Genomic DNA, 22,887 nt, shown 5'->3' with positions numbered 1-22,887 from the left:
ATTTTTGGCGTAGGTATTTGGCCACCGGAGAGAAATTTGAAGATTTGAAATTTCTAACGGCAATATCTCCGAGATCTCTTGGAACAATTGTAATAGAGACCTGTGAGACTATAATATTGTTACGAATATAACTTTAGATTTAAGTTAATTTAGATGAATTCCGTTAATTTAAGAATTTGAATTGTAACGTAAATTTCTACTACGCAGTTTATTTGAATAACTTCACAACAACAACTACTGCATAGATTTTTCTACATCCTTCCATTTCCTCTTTCATTGTCTATTTTGTTGCTGACGTACAATTCTTGTTAAACGTCATCATTGATGATCGCTTAATTCCTCTTTCTTTGTTACCCCCTCGCCTGTATATGTGTTGTTGTTATTGTTCAATGTAAGTTTGTATGTGTTGTTGTTATTGTTCACTCAGTGTAAGTTTGTATGTGTTTGTTGCATTGGTAGATTGTTCGTAATCTAGGCGTTACCAGATCGTCTAGAAACTTCTGTAGCGACAGGCGAGGCTCATATAAATAGGAGAAATGAATCAGATCGCGAATTGAAACCGTCGAGTAACGTAAAGTGCAAAGTAATGTTGTGTGAATAAAATCATTGTAATAATCGTAATCCGAAAGAACCCGCGTTTTATTTGGTACGAGCTGTATTGGGAAATAAAACAACGTCTACACGGGATTAAGTAAAATCCAAGAACGTAACAATATCAAGCCTTTCAAATTATATAAAAGTAAGTACACTTAGAAGTAAATCAGTTCATTTTATTTTATTTTATTTATTTATTTATTATTTTTTTTTTTTTGAGATATTTACATATCTACTATTTAGTCAGTATGTGAGAAATTGGTAGAAAAAGTAGAAAGTTGTGATGAAGATTCTTCTGAATATATCTCGGTGGCACTGGAGCTACTTTGGCAAAGGCGTGGAGTTCATGATCTTGATATGTCTTTGTTCAGTATTCAGTGTTTGAGAATTTCTGTGGAGCGTGCCCATCTGTCCCTCATACAATATTTCAGAAATAAATTGTTCACTTAATAATCGCTGTTCTGGGATCATTCGATCCAACATCACAGCCCATGCGTTGGTTATTGTTTTAGTAATATTTTGTTCTTTTGAAGCATATATTTAAATTGCAAGTTCTAGAAATGTAGTTGCTGGGGTTTTGATGAGTTCTCCTTTAATGTGGTCTGGAATGATAAATATACATATTTAATTCTAAATTCATATATTACTTTCAGGTGCCCCAATCAGAGTCAGAGTGCAAAGACATAGCAGATGGTTTTAATAAATATTGGAATTAAACCGTATTAAATCGATGCTTTTTCAATGCATTTGCAAAACGAAATTCCCTATCGCAAAACTCACAAAATTTGTTCCTCCTTTTCTACCTGAGTCGTGGGGGAATTCGATTGAGATACATCATCGTTATCGTCAGCAGCAACATTAGGTTTAGTGTTGCCATCCCCTTTGTGTCGATTTAGATGGCAAATGAGACCACGTCTGACACGAAACGCCATATTACACAAATGGCATTTGTGCTCCCGCTTGTGACTCTCCTCGATGTGCAAAAGTAAAGCATCCACACTATCGCTTACATGATTACAGTAATTACAAATGAAATCTCCGGTTTTGATGATATTTATGGCCTCTGGAAGCGGTTCTTCGGTTTCCAATAGTTTTTTGAGGATCTCTTCTTTATTGGCGCTATGTTTGGTGGTAATGTGACATGTTAGATCATTCTTTCGTTTACACTGTTTACCACAGGCGGGGCATTTCAAATTGGTCGAATGGGTTCTGAGATGTTTGCGCAGGGCATCGATTCTATCAACTTTACCACACTTCTGACATTTATAGCCTGGCACCTGGCGATGAACATGGGACCAATGATTGGAAAATTTTCGTTTACTATCACAGGTATAACCGCAGTGTTTGCAGCCATATATTGTTTGGCCATTTTCCATTACGGTCACTGTGGGTTGGGGTCGTGCCACTGACGTTTGATGCACCACGTTGTCATGTAAATTCAGACCTCTTTGTGTGGTAAAACTTTGACTGCATTTTTTGCAAGCAAACTCCTTTTCCACAGACGATGTATGGAATCGTTTCATATGAGTCATCACCCCCTCTCTAGACGTGTAATATCGGCCACATTTTTTACATTTAAACTGATTGGGGTCACGATGCAGACTGAAGTGTTCTTCAATGTGTCGTTGTGTGGAAAATTTACGCTCACAACAAATTATGTGAAAATCACGGTTTAGATGTGCCTGGGTGAAATGCTGGCTCAACAGACAATATTCCGTAAAGGTCTCTGGACATTCGGTACAGTTCATAATTGGCTGCCAATTGGCCGGTTGTGAGCGTAGGCGGGCAATTAGAGGCGGTTCTCTGAATTTTCGCCGAATTCCATTTGAATCGCTTTCGTTGTCTTCAGCATCATCAGTATCCTCCTCCTCCTCGTCCTCTTCCATGTTCATCATGTCTTCGTCATCATCGTCATCAATGGGATTTTTGTTATGATCCCCCATGATTTCGTTCAACTCTTCTCCATTGTTAAAGGTTTCTTCGCATCCCTCTTCACCCTTTTCAGGTACATCATTGATTTCCAATTTGGGCAAGGTGATTTGTTGGACATCATGAAGAAAAGGTTGCGAAACCACCTCATCGTTGTTTAAGACTTCTTCTTTATATCTGCCTAGTTCAGGTACATCAATGATTTCCAACTTTGGCAAGTTGATCTGTTGATGATCATTTGTTCGAGCATGCTGTTGAAGAAAATGTTGTCGCAACAATTTGTCGTTGTTAAATGTTTCCGTACAGCCAATACATTTAAGGGCCAGAAAGGGCGGAGGTTCGGATATTATTTCTAAAGGTTCTTGTTTAATTGCAATGGCAGGAGGAGTATATTCTGGATTTTTAGACGCTTCCTCTTCCGGTTTCACAAATTGATAAACATCATATGGGTATGGCTCACTTTCAATTTTAATATTTTGACCTTGTAGGGCGTACGAGGTGCATTCAGAGTCGTCTGAGAAGTAAGGTTCAGTTTTAATGCGTTTGTTTTCCGACATGTTTGTGCAAAAAGACTTTAAAATTCGTTTAAGCTGGAAGAAAGAAAGAGAGTTTAAGAAGCTTAAAATTTCATAATGGGTACGATACACGAAATCGATTCCAAATGTAACTGGAAGTCTTAAATTCATTTATTCAGATTCTCAAGACATATTCAATGTAGGTATAATGAGGCCAAATCAGTTGTAATTTGACAAGAATAATCAACGCAGGTTGGGGTATGATTCTCATATAACTGATTTTCAATCCCAAATTTATTCCAAATGTGGAATTGAACCTTATAAACCTTGCAAACAATTAAACAGTATTCAAAATTATTTTGTCCCCATTACCAGTTGGGGCTATGAGAATTTATCGTTGAATACATAAGGTATGGTAATGTACTGATTTGAGAATATTTTAATAAAAATAAATATAGCTTCAATCAATAATAATCGCTCAATTATGCGGCTATATTTCATTTAATTTTTATTTATTAATATTTATTATTAATTTCATGTTTATTTTGTTTATTTCCGTGTTTTTATTTTTTGCCCACCCAAATGACAACACAACAGCTGTTAATATCTCTCCCACAATGTGGAACACGGTGAGAGAAAACCAGCTGGCATACTCTCTTTACATTCCACACTTGGTTCTCATTTGTTGCTGGCTTCGGGGGCTTTTGACATTTCGTAGTTTTTCATTGGCAAAAGTTGATAAACAAAGGGATTTGCGTTAAGAAAACCAAACAAAGTACGAATAATAAATACTGAAATACCTTGTTTTTAATATCCTTGTTTTTAAAAGTGATATAGTTCTTAGACGATAATATTTAAACACAACAAAACACAATGCCCTTGATGCGCGACCATTCCAAGTGAACGAAATATTGAAAACTAAAGCCTACTTACATGGGTTTGTGTGAGTGTGACGTCGTCCGACACAAGTGTGGACCACAAATGAAACCAACAATAATGAGAGTGTGTGTGTGTGTGGTGGTGTGTGAAATGGCATCCAAAAACCGAAACCGCTTTAAGTCTTTTGTATCAGGGTCAACCAAAAAGAGACCGGACAAATGAAAATGCATGTAAATGGGAACGGGAGAATAATTACACTGTGCTTCAAAATTCATTTTTCCCTAATTAAAGGAAAACACGGGAAGATTATGAGAGTGGACCTACAAATAGAAGACATGTGTAAAGGCGTTTTAAGGTTAACTTAAACAGAGGGGAAAGGACCTCCCGCTTTAAAATTTTCGTATTAATATTACTTGGAATCATTACATGTTAGGCATATGGTGTCTTCGGCAACATTATAGATAGATAACAATACTAGGATTATTTTGGTCAAGCGAGACAAAAAGGGTCCTTTTTATACCCACAGACATATGGCAAGAGAGGGTATATATCATTTGATAGGATTATCCGATTTGGTCCAAACTTGGTACATCATAATATTTTTGTCAAATTTAGATCGAGTTCGGAGATGGGCAATATCGATCTATTCCTTCTGGTACCTCCCCTACAAAATATCAATATTTTTAAGAAAAATAATTTACTGCACAGAGAGAGAAAGGATAATCCGATTGTGCTCCAACTTTGCATATCCTAATTTTTTACATCAATGCTAGGTCAGGTGCGAATTGGGACAATATCGGTCCACTCCATCAAGTACCTCCTCCACAAAGGGTCAAAATTTTGAATAATTACAACTCTTATAAAATGTGATGTAAAAGTCTATTATTTTGTAATACCTAAACGTTTTATTTGTGTTCTATTTGCAGAATTTATCCTTTATCATGAGTTATCTAGAAAAACTCCACCATGCTGCTCTGTCGCCTATGTTTGAAAGGGAGTAACGATTGTGAGAGGCTGTATAGCGAGAGCGGAAAGGTTACTTCAGTATATGAAATAATCTACCATTATTTTCATCCCAATGTAAGTGAGAGTCCCAAAGGGTGGTAGAATACAATAGCACACATTTTACATTGCTTACAAGGAAATGTTTACTACACAGATTTGTTGTATTTTTTTAATGCTATTATTTTAACCACAACTGTCTGTGGTTTCCACACAAATTTTGTAACATGAATACGTTTTGTTTTTTTTTTTCTTTTATGTTTTACTGCAGATCTTAAATATGGAAGCGGCAAAGCATTTAAAGGTAATATGTTCCAAATGTTGGAGACACATTCAGAACTTCCAGGATTTCGAATTATCCATAATGGATGCCCAAACAAAGTTAGGCGAAATGTTTGATCTCAAAACGCCATCTGAGGAAAATGTGAAAAAAGAACCACTCAATGTTGGCAAAACATTAGAAGATGACACTAAAATAAAAGACATAACAACGGAAGAAGATGCATCACTGGGGCATTTTAAAGAAATTGAAAAGGGCGAAGAATTGGCATTTATTTCGACAAAAATTAAAGAAGAACCACATGAAGATGAAGAACTGGGAACAAATGAAGCCGCAAATAAACAGGAAATCAACATGGTTTCCAAAGTGGAAGATTTGGGGAAACATTGTAACTCCCCAAAATCTCTAAAGGAAACTTTGGAAACAAATGAAGACATAAACGAAGATGGCGATTTTCTAACACTAAAATCTGAACCCGAATCCCCAATGTCAATAGAAATAACGAACGTTTACACCCTGGTCATGGATTCCAACAATGATAGCCCAACATTTATGGTTCGATCTCCAAGTCCACAGTGTGATTTGAGTCACGATCAAGTTCAATCAAGTTCAGAGCCTGATGTAAGGCAAGTAAATTCGAGTTTTCTGATGAACCTTTTGACATCTACTGACAACGCGTCAAATCCAATTAATCCAATAAATAACAATGCCTCTACCTCCCATACATCTGGCAGTCTAGTTTCAAATTTACAAAACTTGGAAAATAGCCAAATGGATATACATCCTGAATTTGTGCCCATAAGACAACGTTTTGAGGAGATTACCCAAATGGCGGATCATCTGAAGGTCCAGGGAGTACGTTTCTTAGAAAGTCTTCTAAATATCGAAGATGAAATTGTGGAACCAATTCCGAGAATTTCATATGAGAACGTTACCAGTCAGATTGTGGTTCCCATTGACTCTGAAGCCTCAAGTGTCATCGATTATGATATCGATGATGACTTGGAATCCTGTGAACTCACGTGCATGGCTTCGGAGAGTTGCCATGAAGACAGTGCGATGAATAGCTTTGAGGCTAAACCCACACAAATTGAAAATCGTCCCATAATCTCTGTGGTTCCAATACAAGTATTAACCTCGTTAGATTATAGCAAAACTTTAGATTCTAATGAAATACATCCACAACTGGAAGAAGTAGCTTCCCCCGTACCCAATAGCAGCAAAAGAAGAAATGAGGAATTTCTTTATAGTGAGAATAGTAAAAGTTCCTTTATATACGAGCCTAAGAGTGCCGTTAATGGAGTTAAACAAAAATCTATTTCTACATGTTCGGAAAGTATGGAAAATTCCCATTTAAAAAGAACAAAGGGGGCTAACAACAAACGACCAAGGAAAGGTACTCTAACCGAGAAATTGAGAAAAATGTTGGCAAAGTAATAAGGATTTTCTGGGGTTGAAGATGCTTTGAAGGGGCTTTAGAGATCTTTTATAGATCGAAGACATTATAAAGCTCTTCTAGAGATCGTAGACATTCTAAATGTCAAGGATTACCTCCTAAAGAAAATTATTCAAAATTGTTTGTCTTGTGAAGATGTTAAAATGTTTTCTCTCTATAAAAAGCCTTCCCTAGATGGATAAAGGGTCTTATATTTATGAGAGATCTCTGGAAAGCTTTGCCACTTTCTTCAGGAAACCTTGCCTCTGTAAAAGGTCTTCTGTTGATGAAAGACCCGTATCTTTTTCAAGCCTTTGTGCTATCTTTTTAGAAATTAGGAAATAATCTAACTTTTTGTTGAAAAAAAAAAATTAACTTCTTTCTTTTTTTTTTAATAAACGTTTATGATTATTATTAATAATAAAATTTAAGTATTTTTAAATTATTAAAAAATTATTTTTTTAGGTTTAGTATATATATAGTTTTATATATTTTTGTAAATAGGATAGGTATAATATACTGGGTGAGATAAAAAAAATGCAACATCTTCAGACTACTGTCATTTCTAAGCCACTTGTCCGACATCTGTTAAAATTATTCCAGTGACAGCTCATTATATTGTTTACAAGCGAACAAAAGCATTTTCGTGAGAATTTTCCAGAAAAAGAGTTATTCGTGATTGAATTCAAGCGTGATAATGTGATTTCTTCCTCATATCTGGCTGGAAAACCACAAGTGGCTATCGTTAGAGCACTCCAGCATTTAAATGTGAATAAATCTTTTGCGTAGTCCGACGTCAAGGATGAGGACGGAAGAAAGCAGCAACATCAGCAAAAATGGTTCGAAATTTAAAGAAGCGACTTGATCGCAAACCGCGCTGCAGTGGTCAAAAATGGCTCGTGAGCTGAACAGATCGCAATATTCTATTCGGCAAATATCGGGAGTAAAGCCATTGAAATTCCAAAAAGTGCAAGAACTTACACCGCAACAGAAAGAAAATAGACTCAAAAGAGCTAAAGAGTTGCTTCGCTTGACTTGGCCGAAAGAAGTGAACTACCGAACTCCATGAGAAAACATTCGTTGTCCAGAAGTTTGTAAACGAACAAAATGATCGTGTTTACCTGACAAAGAGGTCTGCTGAGAATGTGCACCTTCGGTGCTTCGGTTGGCCACCAGAACTCAAGCGCCGACCATGGTGATGGTGTGGCCCGCCATAATAACCGATGGTCGCTCTTCGCTAGTATTAATCCACGGTGGCATCAAAATAAATGTCGAATATTTTCGCGAAAATATTCTGTATGGTGTATTAAAGCCGTGGGCTCGCAAACATTTTGGCCACATATCTGGGACATTCCAACAGGACACAGCACCATCGTACTCAGCACACGCCACCCAAGAATGGTTACAAAATGAGGTTCTTCGCTTCATTCCCATTCGCACAATGGCCACCAAAATCTCCGGATACCAATCCGTTGAACTATTGTGTCTGGAGTATTTTCAAAAGCAAGGTTGGCAAAAAAAAATTCCAAAGGGTCGATCACCTCAAGCAAGCGTTTCGTCGGAAATGGGCCAAAATACCGCAGAGCATCATTCGGGTAGCGTGTGACGATTTTATTGACCGTTTGAAGGCCAAAGGTGAACAATTCGAACAATAAAAAATTGTAAATTTGATGCTATTTCCGAATTTTTTTGATTTCATTTAATAAAATTAAAAAAAAATTTAAAATATGACTTTTGACTATGACTTTGTTGCAGTATTTTTATCTCACCCTGTATGTATTTATTTTTTAAAAAATCTAATGTAATTAAGACCTTTACGCTCATTTGAGTTGTTTTATATTCCGTAGTGTTAATTTTAAAGATTTTTGTACAAAAACCTGAACAAATTCTAAAATAAATGACATAAAATAATTTTAAAAAATTGCATTTGATTTCATTTCACAAAACCCTCAAAATTTAAAATGTTTTCCTTTACCTCCCCCTCTTTCCTTTCCAGGGTAATTTGTTTAGCCCAAATCCCCATGCCATGCAAGGAAATGGCCCTGTCGCAGATAAATTTCCATCATATTTATCAGCAAAATTTGAAAAATGCCTTAGCCTGGCATGCAGCCGCACACACACAACGCGAGACCACCTTTAAGTATACTTTATTGATTTTCCCATTTGCAAAGGAAACCATGGAAAACAGGAAAGCCAAAAATCCCATTACAAAGCAAAAGAAGTAAAAAAAACATGATTCCAAAATGTTTCAGTAAACATTTCCAACACTTCAACTTGAGCATTTCTTACATTCCATGCCATAGCTATTTCCCATGCCATGAATACCAAAGAACGAACGAAATAAGGAAAACACAAAGCCTAAATATGTTCTCAGTTATCGTTTAAGTTTTCCTAGGGGAACTGCCTATCTTCATCTGTGTGTCCTAACGACACCTCTTTGCCTACACTGAAGAAGCAAACGGCAGCCCACCACAAGAAAATGCAGTAAATATGAAATATTACAAAATATGTTTCAAGAGTATTAGAGCAAGAGAGTCTTGTGAAAGAGAGAGAGAGAGAGAGGAGGAAGAGATTTTTTCCTTTAGAGTCTAAAGTTTAGACAGAAATCACTGCAGTCATAATCGAATAAAAGTAAATCTCAAGTGGAATTGAATTTCCATTGCTGCTGCTGCTGCATCGACAATATTTTCATTTCTTTCCCACATTCTTATCCTTGACGGCAGTGGGAAGTGGGGAATGGAGGAGATCACAAAGCTGTCATAAATTTATTCAAATGCAATTTATATGTAGTTGGGAAATCTCTAAACGGTTTTTATGATGTGACAAATTATTTAAAATTGCGAGGAATATTTGGTGTGATATTCCATATAATAAATGGTGGGAACTGGGGGAAAGAGAAATACTTTTTCTAAAGGGAAATGTTCTAAGAAACAGTGAGAGACTAAGAAAACATTTGTCTGGCAACCTTAAGAGAGCAAATTAAAATTCAGCCCTGTATAAGACAAAAATGGTAAATGGATTTTTTAAGAATATTTAAGAAGGCTTAAACTCGGATTTTTTAAGAATAGGTTTTCAGGATTTTGAGGCCAGCAATAGTGGGTTCTTGAGAAAATTTTTGGAGCGACCTAAGACTAAAAATCTTGGAGTTTTTAATAATATTTTTAGCGACCCAAGGACCAACAGCAATGACATTTTTCTTTAATTTTAGGAAAGTTTTAAACGACGTCTTGATCAACACATGTGGGCTTATTAAAAAAATTTTTTTCAAGGTCGGAAGGAAAAATTAGACTCGATATAAAAACCTCATCTGAGGTAAAAATTGAAAAGAACCAATGTAACAGGGTGAGGTGAAAAAATTGCAACCAACTTCAAACTGCTGTCATTTCTAAGCCACTCGTCCGACAGCTGTTAAACTTAATCCAGTGACAGCTCATTATATTGTTTACAAGCGTACAAAAGCATTTTGGTGAGAATTTTCCAGAAAAAAGTTATTCCTGATGGAATTCAAGCGTGATAGTGTGATTTTTTTCTGATATTTGGCAGAAAAACCACACTTGGCTATCGTTAGGGCACTCTAGCATTTAAATGTGAATAAATCTTTTGTATGTCTCGTACCATCGCTCTTTACCGTGATACCGGTAGCGTACGCACGACGCCAAGGAAGTGGACGGAAGAAGACAGCAACATCAGCAGAAATGGTTCGAAATGGTTCCGTCGCAGTGGCCGAAAAATGGCTCGTGAGCTGAACATATCGCAATATTGCAATTCGGCAAATATTGCAAAATGAGCTCGGGGTAAAGCCATTGAAATTCCAAAAAGTACAAGAACTTACACCGAAAGAGAAAGAAGATAGACTTAAAAGAGCTAAAGAGCTGCCTCGCTTGGCCGAAAGTGGTGAACTGTCGAATTTGGTTCTCTCCGTGGAGAAAACACTCGCTGTCCAGCAGTTTGTAAACAAACAAAATGATCCGCTCGTGTTTACTTGAAGTCTGCTGAAAATGTGCACCTTCGGTTGGCCACCAGAACTCAAGTGCCGGCCATGGTGATGGTGTGGGCCGCCATAACATCCGATGGTCGCTCTCCGCTCGTATTAATCGACCGTGGCATTAGAATAAATGCCGAATATTATTGAGAAAATATTCTGGAGGGTGTATTAAAGCCTTGGGCACGCAAACATTTTGGCCGCAGACCTTGGGCATTCCAACAGGACTGAGCACCATCGCCACCCAAGAATGTTTACATAATAAGGTTCCTCGCTTCATTTCCAGCGAACAATGGCCACCAAAATCTCCGGATACCAATCCGTTGGACTATTGTGTCTGGAGTATTTTGGAAAGCAAGGTTGGCACTATAAAATACCAAAGTGTCGATCACTTCAAGCAAGCGCTTCGCCGGGAATGGACCAAAATACCGCAGAGCAACATTCGGGCAGCGTGTGAAGGTTTCATTGGCCGTTTGAAGGCCATAATTCATTCCAAAGGTGACCAATTCGAACAAATCTAAACTTATTCTAAAAGTTGATGCTATTTCCTACATTTTTTGCTTTCATTCAAAAAAATTTAAAAAAAATGTAAAGTTTATGGCGTTTGACTTTGTTGCAGTTTTTTTATCTCACCCACATTTTTTACTTATTTTATGTCTAGTAGATCTCCAAAAATAGTCCATACATAGATCGTCTCTAGGAAATAGTTTATGCTCAAGATCTCTATTAAGTCTTGCATGTGTTTCATGCCTTTAGAAATACCTCTGTAGATAAGCTGACGTTTTTTTTTTTGGTAAAAATTAACTCAAGAAGATCCTCTAAAAACTTTTAAGTGCTGTTTTAGGAAACTACAAAAATGTTATGGCCACTAGAAGCCTCTTTCACTTACAAGACCTCTAACAGACTTTCTATATAGAGAAGATATCTAGACCTCTGGAAGGTCTACCATCATAGACGAAAATCTAGAGGTCTTCTCTATATAGAAAGTCTGCTAAAAATATGTCCAGAAAAAATATGTACAGGAGACCCATTGATGGTAGACTATGTATACACTATCAAAAGTTCCTCGAATAAATAGCCTTATTTATCTTTTTCCATGCCATCCAAAAAAACATATGGAAACTACATTTTAAAGGTAATGCATACCTTGCTGCCGTGGGATTAGTTCCCATAGTTTCTCTCTCCCTCCTGGCGTTTATGTGGGCCTTTTGTTAGAAATGTTGTTTTTCATTTTCAACTTCATAAAGTAATTATGAAATATTAAAGGAATCAAAACAAATTTATTATTATGTCGGAATTGAATGCCGTACGGCGGAGATGCTGCAGTTAGTTGCCTTCCAAATGATGATGTAACATGATGCCAAATGCACGGTTACACACAGATGCGTACAAAGCATAACATGATCATAGCAGAACAAATCATAAGGGTATTGCTTTGGCAAAGCAGGGAGCAGAAGATCAAATTTCTTGCCACCTCTGAAGCGATGCAGAGTAAATGAGGTTGCCCATGAAGTTATTGTCTGTTGCCATTGGCGAGTTAGGGGTAAAGGATTTCTCATCCTCATCTCACCAGGCCGGATGATGTATTTAATTATGAATTGTTTGTGTAAATAGTTGATAATAGAATTTGGAAAACAAAACTTCACGAACAATAAGCATTTTGAAAATTCCCATTGCAGTGGAGTAGAACCACACGTGATCCGCCAAGTTTTTTTTTCGCGAGCAAACAAGCGTGAAGCATGTTTGGCTTTGTTGTTAGAATTTAAATTGTAAAGTACTCGTATCATCCCCTAGACTTTTTTTAGAAATTAAGAGGAGAGGTTATTTTTCTGAGAATCCTTTTAAAGGATTTTAGCAATGATACCTCAATTTCCAGAGAATAGAGGTTTTAATGGAAAAATATTCAGAGAATCAGAACAATTGAGTGGAGCAACAAGATAACTATATTCAATTAGAGAACCTTTCATTCTGGAAATATCGAACCCGCATTTCCTCAGGAATTTCCTACTTCTCTTCCCACGTTTGAGACATTACCCAAAGACAAAAATAGCTAAGATTTATGTACATACCCCCTCTTCCGTTTGGTAACATCCTTTAATGCCGTTTATCTGCCAACGATAACCCTTGACAATAACAACAACAGAACACAAATAAGACTATCAGCATTACATTACCACCATCATCAAGGCTACCACCACCCAATACCATCACAATTTGCAAAACCATATCATTGGCATTGGAAAGAGAGAGAGAGGGAGGGTGAGGGGATTTCGATTATTTGTATTTATTTAAGAACTTTTGCACCACGTTCGGACACATGCCTGTCGGCTGCATTTATGTTGCCATTGCCTTCTTCTTGTTTATCTTTTAACTAGCAAGGATGAGTGGTTAATTATCCTGAGAAGCGTGGATGTTGATTGGCAAAATGAATGGGATGTTCATTGGCAAAGGGAAATTTAATTTGGAAATATTTGAATGAATATTTTGGAATAATGTAAGGGGTGATTTACCCATCGGTTCTAAAACACTTTAGAAGCCAAGGGAAAGGTTCCGTTTGTTTAGAACAATATTTTCTAGGGTTTAAGGATCGATTTTTATTTTCAGTAGAAAAATTTTGTGGGGAACTTAGGATAAATGGACATTTGAAAAAATGTCTTTGCATACTTGAAAGACTTCTGGAGGAACTTTGATGCATAGAATTAAATTTTAAAGGAAGTAAGAAATGATTCATTGATGAAGCGGCTGAATTTATTCAATTTTTAGTTTAATTGTCATAAGAGTGGTAATTTGTACCATAGGTGTACAACAACTACAAAATAGGTATATCTGGTTACCCTAAAATTTGCAACTATTGTTGCAAATTTTTACAGGATATCGTCTGTTAACACAAAAGATCTGCAAAAGAGAGCGATTTGAGAGAACAATTTTGAGAGTAAATTAACTGAGAGTTTCAATTCTTGTTGGACAAATTTCTTCTTGCAATCACTTGCAAACTACAGCTGGTTTGGTTGCAAAGTGGGCCAAAAACCTTGAAAATACTAAAATATGTCTCTAAGAAAATTTGGCTGCTACTCTCGGAGAAGAGATCAAAGCCGCTCATCTCCATGGCCATATCAGACCCAAAACTGGTGGTGGAGGTAATCACAGGTCACTGTAACATAAAGATCATGACATCTAAGTGACGACAACACCCATTGCTAAAGGGTCTGTCGAGATGAAGAGGAAACTGAAACGGTAGAACACTTACTCTGCTACTGTCCAATTCTTCATAGAATCACTTTCTGAGTCGATTTATGCATGCCAGTCCGTCCATGTATTCCTGTGAACAAAATTCAGTTCGTATATATTATCCGATTGACATGAAATTTTCCAAACAATATTTGAAATTGGTGAGAATTGGTTCGAATTTAAATATAGCTCCCATATATATCTTCAACCAATTTCGGGTTAATTGTGCACCAAATGGCCAATATCAGTCCAAATGACCTGAATTTTTGCACATCCGACCGAATTCATTCTAGAGGCAAGTACATTATGTTTATTGTATATACCAAACAACATTGCTATAGAGTGCATATCCCTTCGAAAATGGTTATAAATATATATCGGAACCGAGTTCCACACAATGGAAACGTACGTCCCGAAATTGAGTCTCCGACGAGTATTTCGTGGTGTTACAAATGGAATGCCAAAATATTTGCTTGGTTTGTTTTCCTTTATGGCGGGAACATTATTTTGTTTTGACAAATCAACTGATTGCTTTCAAGTTTTGTTTGTGGGGATTCCATCTTGTTCACTTCTCACCGTTTTCTTTTAAAAGAGAATTAAAATACTCTTACTCTCTCACAAAATAGTTGCCATACAATCAGCGGTGCTCAAGAAAAAATATCTCTTTCCAATCAAATTTCTCTTTGCTTATTTAAATCAAGAACAAAACAGTATTAAATCATTATTTATACAATTATTTTTTATCCATTTGCTTTATAAATTATTTTGGCAAACATTAATGTTTAAAAACAATTAAAAAGAATTCTAAAATATAAAAAAAACTGAATTTTAATTTTCCCTTAAATTATCTCTTTTTTCGACTCATGTTCTAGAACACGGTTTTGAGCACCGCTGCCATACAATTTGCCAAAATAATTTATAAAGCAAATGGATAAAAAATAATTGTATAAATAATGATTTAATACTGTTTTGTTCTTGATTTAAATAAGCAAAGAGAAATTTGATTGGAAAGAGATATTTTTTCTTGAGCACCGCTGATACAATTCAGGCGAAAAAATAAGCAGATAGAGCCAGTGATGCCAACATTTTGAGAGCTAAAAGCGTAATTAAAAACCAGAAAAGCGTAAATGGCGTAAAATTTTTCCTTAAAAAAGCGTAAAAAGCGCTATGTATTTTTTTTCTAACCAAAATTGTCAATAAAACACTTTTTTTTTAAACTAAATACTGTTTTATTCAAAAATTTAGATCGTATCTTATATAAACATTTCATTAAACAAACGTTGTTTTTATAAAAACAACAATAAAGAGATAAAGCCTGACCAATTTGCAACAACAAAATAAACATTTCATGTATATAAGCGCATACATATTTTTAAACAAGTAAAAAAGCAGTAAGTTCGGCCGGTCCGAACTTTGAATACCCTCCACCATTTAAAACGAATTAAGAAATTTACAAAAAAAAAAAAAATACATTAAAAATTCTGTTAAAATCTACAAAAATACCCAATATCGGAAGATGCCGATATATTGAGGATATACGATATTGTGGACCTTACCGACAATTCTATTTCAGGGGGTAAAGTACTCACAAAGAACTCCTTGTGTAGAATTGCAGACAATTCCATTGAAAAATGTGTCTTAAATCAACAACAACATATATAAATATTTCATGTATATAAGTGCATACATATTTTTAAAAAAATATGATATATTAGGAACATTTTACATGTGGTTAAAACTTGCAGACATACACATTTTTACAAACAATTATGTTCACCCATAAAACCCCTAGCTTCAAATTCAGTTGAAGTTTTGTAAACTCGTACAAGAAAGCAGCCATGTATAAACTTACGTTTTTTTCTCGTTCATTTCACTTTTCCTTCAATTGGTTTATAATACACAGAATTCTTCATTTTATTATGGTTTATTAAAAAAGAGTAAACAAAAGAACTTCAATGACAGGAATGACACGTAAAGAATTTGTAAAGAACTTGCGACAAGTAGATGTCATACTATCAAAATATTCGAATGTATAAACATTGTTACATTTAAAAATCTAGAACGCGCTAAAAGCACCAACAGAAAAGATGAAAAGCGTACGTACAGTGCTTTTTTTTCGTTTCGCGCTATGCCCACTATTTTGGCGTTTTAGGGGGTCTAAAAACCACCATAAATAGGGCGAAAAGCACTAAGTTGGCATCGCTGGATAGAGCTATGAAGATATTGTCATTTTTGCCAACAACAAAGCAAGGTCTGGAAATGGATTTTTCTGTTAACTTTACTAAGGGACATATAGAAAAATGTCTTCCAAGGACTTAAACTATTAAATATAATTGTCTCATTGGCTTTTTCTAAAGGAATTCCTCTCAGTGTATACTCACCATAAAACTTTCATAATTCTTCTTTATTCTCTCTTCTTTTTATTGTTTCGTAATATTAATATTAATTATTAATGTTTATGGAGCATTAATTGGCTTTTCATCTAATTGTTAATAAAAATGACTTTATTATCGTCGAACAAGGCATCAATGCCTTCATATCGTCATTATCAGCAATTCTGTATTTAAGTGATTTCGGAATACAGCCAAAACATCACTCGGCCATGTTGTCACATCTTGGGAACATAGAATTGAATTGGTCACAAAAGTTTTGATTTACAGATGTCATAATAAATTTCAATCAAAGTGGTGACAAATTGTTGTTGTTGCATAAATGATAAAACATTAATCACAACAAATATGAAGGGAGGTAGGGGAAAACACTGCATTAGGGAATATGGGAATATTCATGAATGAATTCTAAAAAAAAAAACAAAACAATTTGTTTATTGAATGTGCAGGTCTAATTACCCCTTTTTGGATGATGATGGTCCACACCAAAAAGAATTATTCAACTTCATTGTATTGTCCGAAATTCAAAGCCAATTAAGATTTTGATTTGACAATTAATCATTGAATGATAGACATGTTGAATGAATCTCAGTTCGGAACGTTATCATTACCGTTTTCTTGATGGCGATGACCGCTATGAAGATGTTTTTTAATTCCCTTTGACTGCCCCCTCTTTCACCATCATCTTTTGGAAAATAATTCTATTTCAATCCGTTCTTATTTTGTTTTCTCTTATTTCAGACGACCCACTCTTTCTTCTCTCTGAGATGAAATTTACATGATTTGGCAATAAATCATTTCAATTCACTTTATCATTCTCCCTCTCTTAAATCGGCTGGAGCATTGTGTTGTTGTTTTTTCTAGGCAATTTAAGTAGGGACAAATTGAAATTTAAGACATGTCTACACATAGACATATGTATGTATTGTGGGCTATTGAAATGGGTTGAGGGAAAAAGCAATCGGGATTAATTGCCCTTATTTGTTTAAATTGTAAAACAAAACGTTCGTAATGACCTTAGCTGTTGCGGTAGGCAATAAATAATCTTTTGATTTTACTGGTAGGAGATTAAAATAACAGCGGAATATTTTGTAGAAAATCACAAATTTCATAACCTAATCATGGTCATTCCGCCGTTCGCGGAAGCATAGCTGAGTGCTACCGGACGCGTCCACGGGTTGCGGATAGTGGGACACCCGGTAGATATATCGGGTAGCTGCGAATCAAATAAGCAGTCGCGGACAGCTCAGCGGTTTCTAGGGGGAGAGTCTCGGACTAAATACCCGAGTGCCCGTGATCCCTGGTCTCGACGAGGCGGCACTGGCGCCCCTAAACTATCCAGTCAACGGCCTGGTCCACCGTAACGGACCCCCTAATGCTGGGGTGTTACGTAAACCGTGCCCATCAGTATTCCAAGGTTTGCAGTCAGGGTACCGACTGTATTAGAACGGTTGCCTCGTCGATACCTGGGCGCCTCGACGAGTAACAGGCTTAGCTGCCAAGTCCTTACCATGATATGGAGGCTATGTCATGGCGGACCTCGTCACCTCCAATGTCCCGATAACCTATGGAGAAAATAATTAAACAAAAAGCAACAACAAAAACACAAACACTAACCGACAACCAATCAACCACCTCTTCGGAGGTGTCGACCCAGGACATGGCCATGGACAAGATTTTAACTTCGGGCGGGGACGTGACTCTGGAAACGTACAGAGACGTAGTATGTGAAAGCATACAGCGACAGAGTGAACAGCTGTCCGCCCTTCTAGAGAAGACCACTCTAAGACTCAGCCAAGAGAGTGTGCCCTCCGGTTTTGGGAATGACTCACCCCTCTCCGATGAGGAACTTGACGTCACCGTCATACCCTCATCTTTGAGGGGTGAGACAGCTACAAAAACTATAGAGAGCACTCAATCTGCTGCCATGGGGGGGTCAACTCATGTGGAAGGGGTTACATCGGTATCTACCGATGCGACCAACCTCCGGATCGAGGATGGCGTCGTGGAAAGGGACACTGAAGTTCCAACCAACCGCGATGCCTCCGGATCGAAGGAGGTAAAAATAAGGAAGGGTTACAAAAGGTCGGTGAGGTACTGTAAGAGCTTCATCGGTCGCGAACCCTTACAAATTACAGAGAGGGAAAAAGCCCTGATTAGGGTGAACATGAAGGCCATAAGGAAGTTCGAGAAGAACCATCCGGAAGTGCCTAAATGTACACTCGAAAAGGACCTTGCCTCTCTCTTTACAGCCCCCACTAACAAGGTAAATCCGTCTGAGGATAAGCCAACTAGTGGGGCTGGGGTGAAGGGCAACACCTCTCCCGGCGGTGGAAAGACAGCTTCGGCTGTTGCACCACCAACGGAATCAAGTGTAGCCCCCACCACTTCTAACTCAGGAAAACGGAGGAACAAAAGGAAGGACGCCCCTAACGGAAATTCTGCCCCAGTGGAACCAAAGGAGGCCAAATCCTCTTCTCGGGTAACGATGAAGAGAGGACGGTCAACGGAGGAACCACATCCCGAGGCAAAGAAACCGTTAACGGGCAAACCTCCTCCTCCGCCAACTGCGGCTTCTACGCCAGCAACTGTAGCTGGTAGGGAGGTTGTGGCAAGGCCGGTGCAAGCAGCCTTAGTGGACCCTAGGTCTGCTAATGCGAAGCCTGCAACCACCAACCCACAACCTTCAAGCCAGCCATCAAGAAAGAGAAAACACTCCCAAACCCTGTACCCGGACAATCTCCGTGTAGCGGTCATCGACCGAGCTGAGCCGGAAGGCAAAATCAGTGAAAGTCGGTGGCTTCTCATTGAGGACCGTCTGAGGGAACAGGTTTTCCTGGGGGAGGATCCTTCCAAGTTACAGTTTGGCAGTGCAACCGTCTACAAGGGAGTGAAGGTCATCTGCTGCGAAAATGAGGAGTCAAAGAACTTCCTCGTGACCGCAGTAGCTGGCCTTCAGGAACTTTGGGATGGAAGTGCACTTGCTGCTGTATCCCTGAAGGATATCCCCTGTAGGAGGATTTTAACAGCATGGGTGCCGCCGCCCTCTGTGGACCCGGCACGCGTGCTGATAATATTGGGGAAGCAGAATCCCAATCTCTGCACGGACGGCTGGCGCTTAGTTGGCTCAAGTACGGAGGGAGGGGGCCTGGTCATAAAGGTCTCTGTTGATACTGCTGGCCAGGAATACCTTCAGGCTCGTGGAGGGAAGTTGCACTTCGGCACAGGATGGATTCGGTTCCGTCTAACGCCGTCGTCGCAGTAGGAGAAACGAAGCCACAGCTGCTTAGCATTGTGCAGATTAACCTGCATCACTGCAAGGCAGCTGGGGCTGAGCTTCTCCTATCCCTCTCCAAGCTTGAAGTTGACATAGCCCTGGTCCAGGAACCTTATATTTTTAAGAATAAGGTAACTGGGCTAGGGAGTGAGCGGTACATCACCTATGCCACCTCCAATGGGGAAAAGGTTAGAACGTGTATCGTCGCAAAGAAAAACTTAAACTTAATCTTCCTTAACAATTTCAGCGGAGGAGACGCCACGGCGGTCAGACTGGAGACTAGGACGGGCAAAACACTATTCCTCGTCTCCCTGTACCTTCCCTTCGAGCACCCCGACCCACCAGGCCAAGTGGTAGAGGAGCTGATCTCAGTACTGGGTGGAAAAGGCGGACTCATCATTGGATGTGATGCAAACGCTCACCACTCTCAATGGGGCAGTAGTAACACCAATGCCAGAGGTGAGTACATTTTTGATTTTATCTTATCTCATAATCTCAAAATCTGTAACCGGGGAAAGGAGGCGACTTTTTGTATTAAGAATAGAGAGGAGGTCATAGATCTCACTCTCACTAACATGGATGAATCACTTATACTGAACTGGAAAGTTTCGACTGAGTGTTCCTTCTCGGATCACCGGAAAATAACATTCCAAATTTCGGTAGAGGGATTGAATCAAAAACCGCATAGGAACCCGAGAAGGGCTCGATGGAATCAATTTGCGGAGCATACCGCACGGATGCTTAAGTCCACTGGTGATTTTCCAGTGGCCTCTGCATCGGATGTGGACGACTCCGTCAAGTTGTTAACAAAGATCCTGATCGGCAGCTATGAAAGAGCCTGTCCGCTAACCTTCCCGGGTAAAAGGCACCAGCCTGTCTGGTGGTCGAAAGACCTAGCTCAGCTCAGGAAGACTAGCAGACGATTATACAATAAGGCCAACAAGACAAAACTGGGTACGGACTGGGAAGCTTATAAACTAGCCTTCAATAAGTACAACAGTGAGATCAAGAAGGCCAAGAGACGGTCTTGGGTGTGTTTCACCGAGTCCATAGATGATGTCAACGCAGCCTCCAGATTCCGTAGAGTACTTTCAAAGGACCCAAAATCCATTGGAAGTATAAAGCGGGCTGATGGTAGCTGGACTGACTCAGGTTTAGAGACTCTCAATCTATTAGCCAGTACTCACTTTCCGAACTGCTCTGATGCGGTATTTGACCGATTGGCAACACGGTCTAGTCAGCATAGTGGGACGGAAGATGTGAATCTGACTAATAGTATTGTTAACACCCCCAAGATTTTGTGGGCCATTAACTCATTCAAACCTTTTAAGTCACCGGGTCCAGATGGCATTATCCCCGCCATGCTACAGCATGCGTCGGCGGAGTTAATACCAGTCCTGGAGGTGATATTTAAGGCTTGTTTGCGTCTTTCTCACATCCCACTACTGTGGAGGGAAGTTACAGTCACTTACATTCCCAAAGCTGGGAAGCCAAGTCATGTTCTTCCAAAAGACTACAGGCCTATTAGTCTCTCGTCGTTTCTATTGAAAACGCTAGAGAGATTAATAGACATAGAGATCAGATCTCTAATACCCCTGACCTCTTTAAGCACTGCTCAGCACGCCTATATGAAAGGCAAATCTGTTGAGTCAGCGCAGCACGACGTCGTGGGTTATATAGAGAAGAACCTGAACAGCTCATGTTTCACGTTGGCGGCCTTCCTCGATATCGAGGGGGCCTTCAATAATGTTACATTAGAGGCAATTCACAGTTCTCTCGAAGGACTTAGTGTGCCACCACTTCTCGTCGACTGGATTGATGTTATGCTCAGCAGCAGAATCATCAACTCTAGCATCGGGGAGTGCTCTGTTAGGAAAACGGTCACTAGGGGTACTCCACAAGGAGGCGTTTTGTCACCACTGCTTTGGCTTCTGGTGATAAATAACATTCTACTTGATCTGGAACACAGCGGAACAAAGGTCGTGGCTTACGCCGACGATGTGGTCCTGCTGATTGCTGGGAGATTTCCGCAAACTATTACAGATCTTATGCAGGGAGCTCTGGTTAAACTCTCCAGATGGGCGCGCTGCAATGGTTTAGGCGTGAACCCATCTAAAACTGAGCTCGTACTTTTTACAAGGAGGCGGAAAATACCCGTCCTCTCTCTCCCAATGCTGGATGGTGTAACTCTAAGCCTTTCTTCGGAAGCAAAATATCTCGGTACCATTCTAGACCAGAAGTTAAGCTGGAAAAGGAATATCGAGGAGCGAGCGAAAAAGGGCTTAATTGCACTTTATTCCTGCAAGAACTCCATAGGAAAGAGTTGGGGGCTTAAACCCCATATTATCCGATGGATATATGAGTCAGTCGTCCGACCAATCCTAACCTATGGCGGACTTGTGTGGTGGCATTCCCTACGGAAAACCACCTTCAGCAAGAATATTGACAAAGTACAAAGAGTCGCATCGCTACTAATTACAGGAGCGGTCAGGAGCACGCCACAATCCGCTCTAGACACCCTACTCAACTTAAAGCCTTTAGGCTTATTTGTAGAGGAACTAGCTGCTAGGTGTGCCCTGCGACTCAACGAATTGGGACAATGGCGGAGTCAACCCTTCGGGCACTCTGTCATTCTTAAGTATGTGGAAAACGTAAGTAATCAGGCTATAGCTAGTGACTATATACTCCCTAGGCTCAGCTTTGATCTACTTGACATCCGTATACCAAACAGGGATATCTGGTCCCGTGGCACTCCACCTTTCGACGGTATAGCGGTCTATACTGATGGTTCAAAGATGGAAAGTGGAACGGGTGCTGGAGTCTACTGTGAAAGCCTAAGTATCCGAAGATCCTTCAAGCTAAACAGCGATTGCAGCGTTTTTCAGGCAGAAATTTTTGCTGTCAGAATGGCCATAGAACTGTTGAATAATAGAATTAACGAACGGGATGGACCGGTGACTATATATGTCGATAGTCAAGCGGCCCTAAAAGCTCTAAATTCTTTCACAATCAAGTCTATGACTGTTCTGGAGTGCAAGAATGCCCTGGAAAAGTTTAAGTCAGCTGTCAAGCTCTGTTGGGTCCCTGGGCACTGCAACATATCTGGCAATGAATCTGCCGATGAATTGGCCAGACGCGGATCTGAGTCAGTAGATCTAGAGATCGAGAGCTCAGTGAAGCCACCTTTATGCCACTTCTTTCAAGTTTTGCATAAACACTATCTTGGAAGATTTCAACAGAACTGGCTATCTGGAAGGGGATGCAACATCTCCAAAAAGATTTGGCCGGTGAACTCCGAACGGAGATCACGGTCACTCTTGTCCATGACGAAGTTGGACTTGAAGCTTGTGGTGGGCCTAATTACAGGTCATTGCAA

The 22,887-nt window shown here is 38.9% G+C and overlaps 3 protein-coding genes across 5 annotated transcripts; 2 read left to right on the top strand and 1 right to left on the bottom strand.

The window, feature by feature from the left end:
- The first annotated feature begins 544 nt into the window (after positions 1-544).
- Positions 545-6,947, top strand: LOC101894794 (uncharacterized). Of its 3 annotated transcripts, none has more exons than XM_020038127.2 (3): positions 545-739; positions 4,844-4,997; positions 5,191-6,947. In XM_020038127.2, exons 2-3 carry the CDS (start codon positions 4,884-4,886, stop codon positions 6,634-6,636), a joined length of 1,560 nt encoding a protein of 519 aa, XP_019893686.2. In that variant the 5' UTR covers positions 545-739; positions 4,844-4,883; the 3' UTR covers positions 6,637-6,947. The 3 variants fall into 3 exon arrangements, with proteins under 3 accessions (XP_019893686.2, XP_005175866.2, XP_011293873.2); XM_005175809.4 differs by lacking the exon at positions 545-739 and adding an exon at positions 3,623-3,813; XM_011295571.3 differs by lacking the exon at positions 545-739 and adding an exon at positions 3,835-3,981.
- LOC101892711 (zinc finger protein 260) lies at positions 757-3,992 on the bottom strand. Its single transcript, XM_020038119.2, has 3 exons — positions 3,972-3,992; positions 1,398-3,113; positions 757-1,196 (listed from the first exon to the last, which is right to left on the bottom strand). Exons 2-3 carry the CDS (start codon positions 3,078-3,080, stop codon positions 1,149-1,151), a joined length of 1,731 nt encoding a protein of 576 aa, XP_019893678.1. The 5' UTR covers positions 3,081-3,113; positions 3,972-3,992; the 3' UTR covers positions 757-1,148.
- Positions 6,948-17,801: 10,854 nt separating the features above from the next.
- Positions 17,802-19,867, top strand: LOC131803529 (uncharacterized). The gene is made up of 2 exons (XM_059124878.1): positions 17,802-19,699; positions 19,759-19,867. The coding sequence occupies exon 1, from the start codon at positions 17,802-17,804 to the stop codon at positions 19,497-19,499; it is 1,698 nt and encodes a 565-aa protein (XP_058980861.1). The 3' UTR covers positions 19,500-19,699; positions 19,759-19,867.
- The last annotated feature ends 3,020 nt before the right edge of the window (positions 19,868-22,887 follow it).

The sequence above is a fragment of the Musca domestica genome, unplaced genomic scaffold (assembly GCF_030504385.1).
Source record: "Musca domestica strain aabys unplaced genomic scaffold, Musca_domestica.polishedcontigs.V.1.1 300, whole genome shotgun sequence".
NCBI classification, from domain to species: domain Eukaryota; kingdom Metazoa; phylum Arthropoda; class Insecta; order Diptera; family Muscidae; genus Musca; species Musca domestica.
This window is presented reverse-complemented; position numbering and strand designations above follow the sequence as displayed.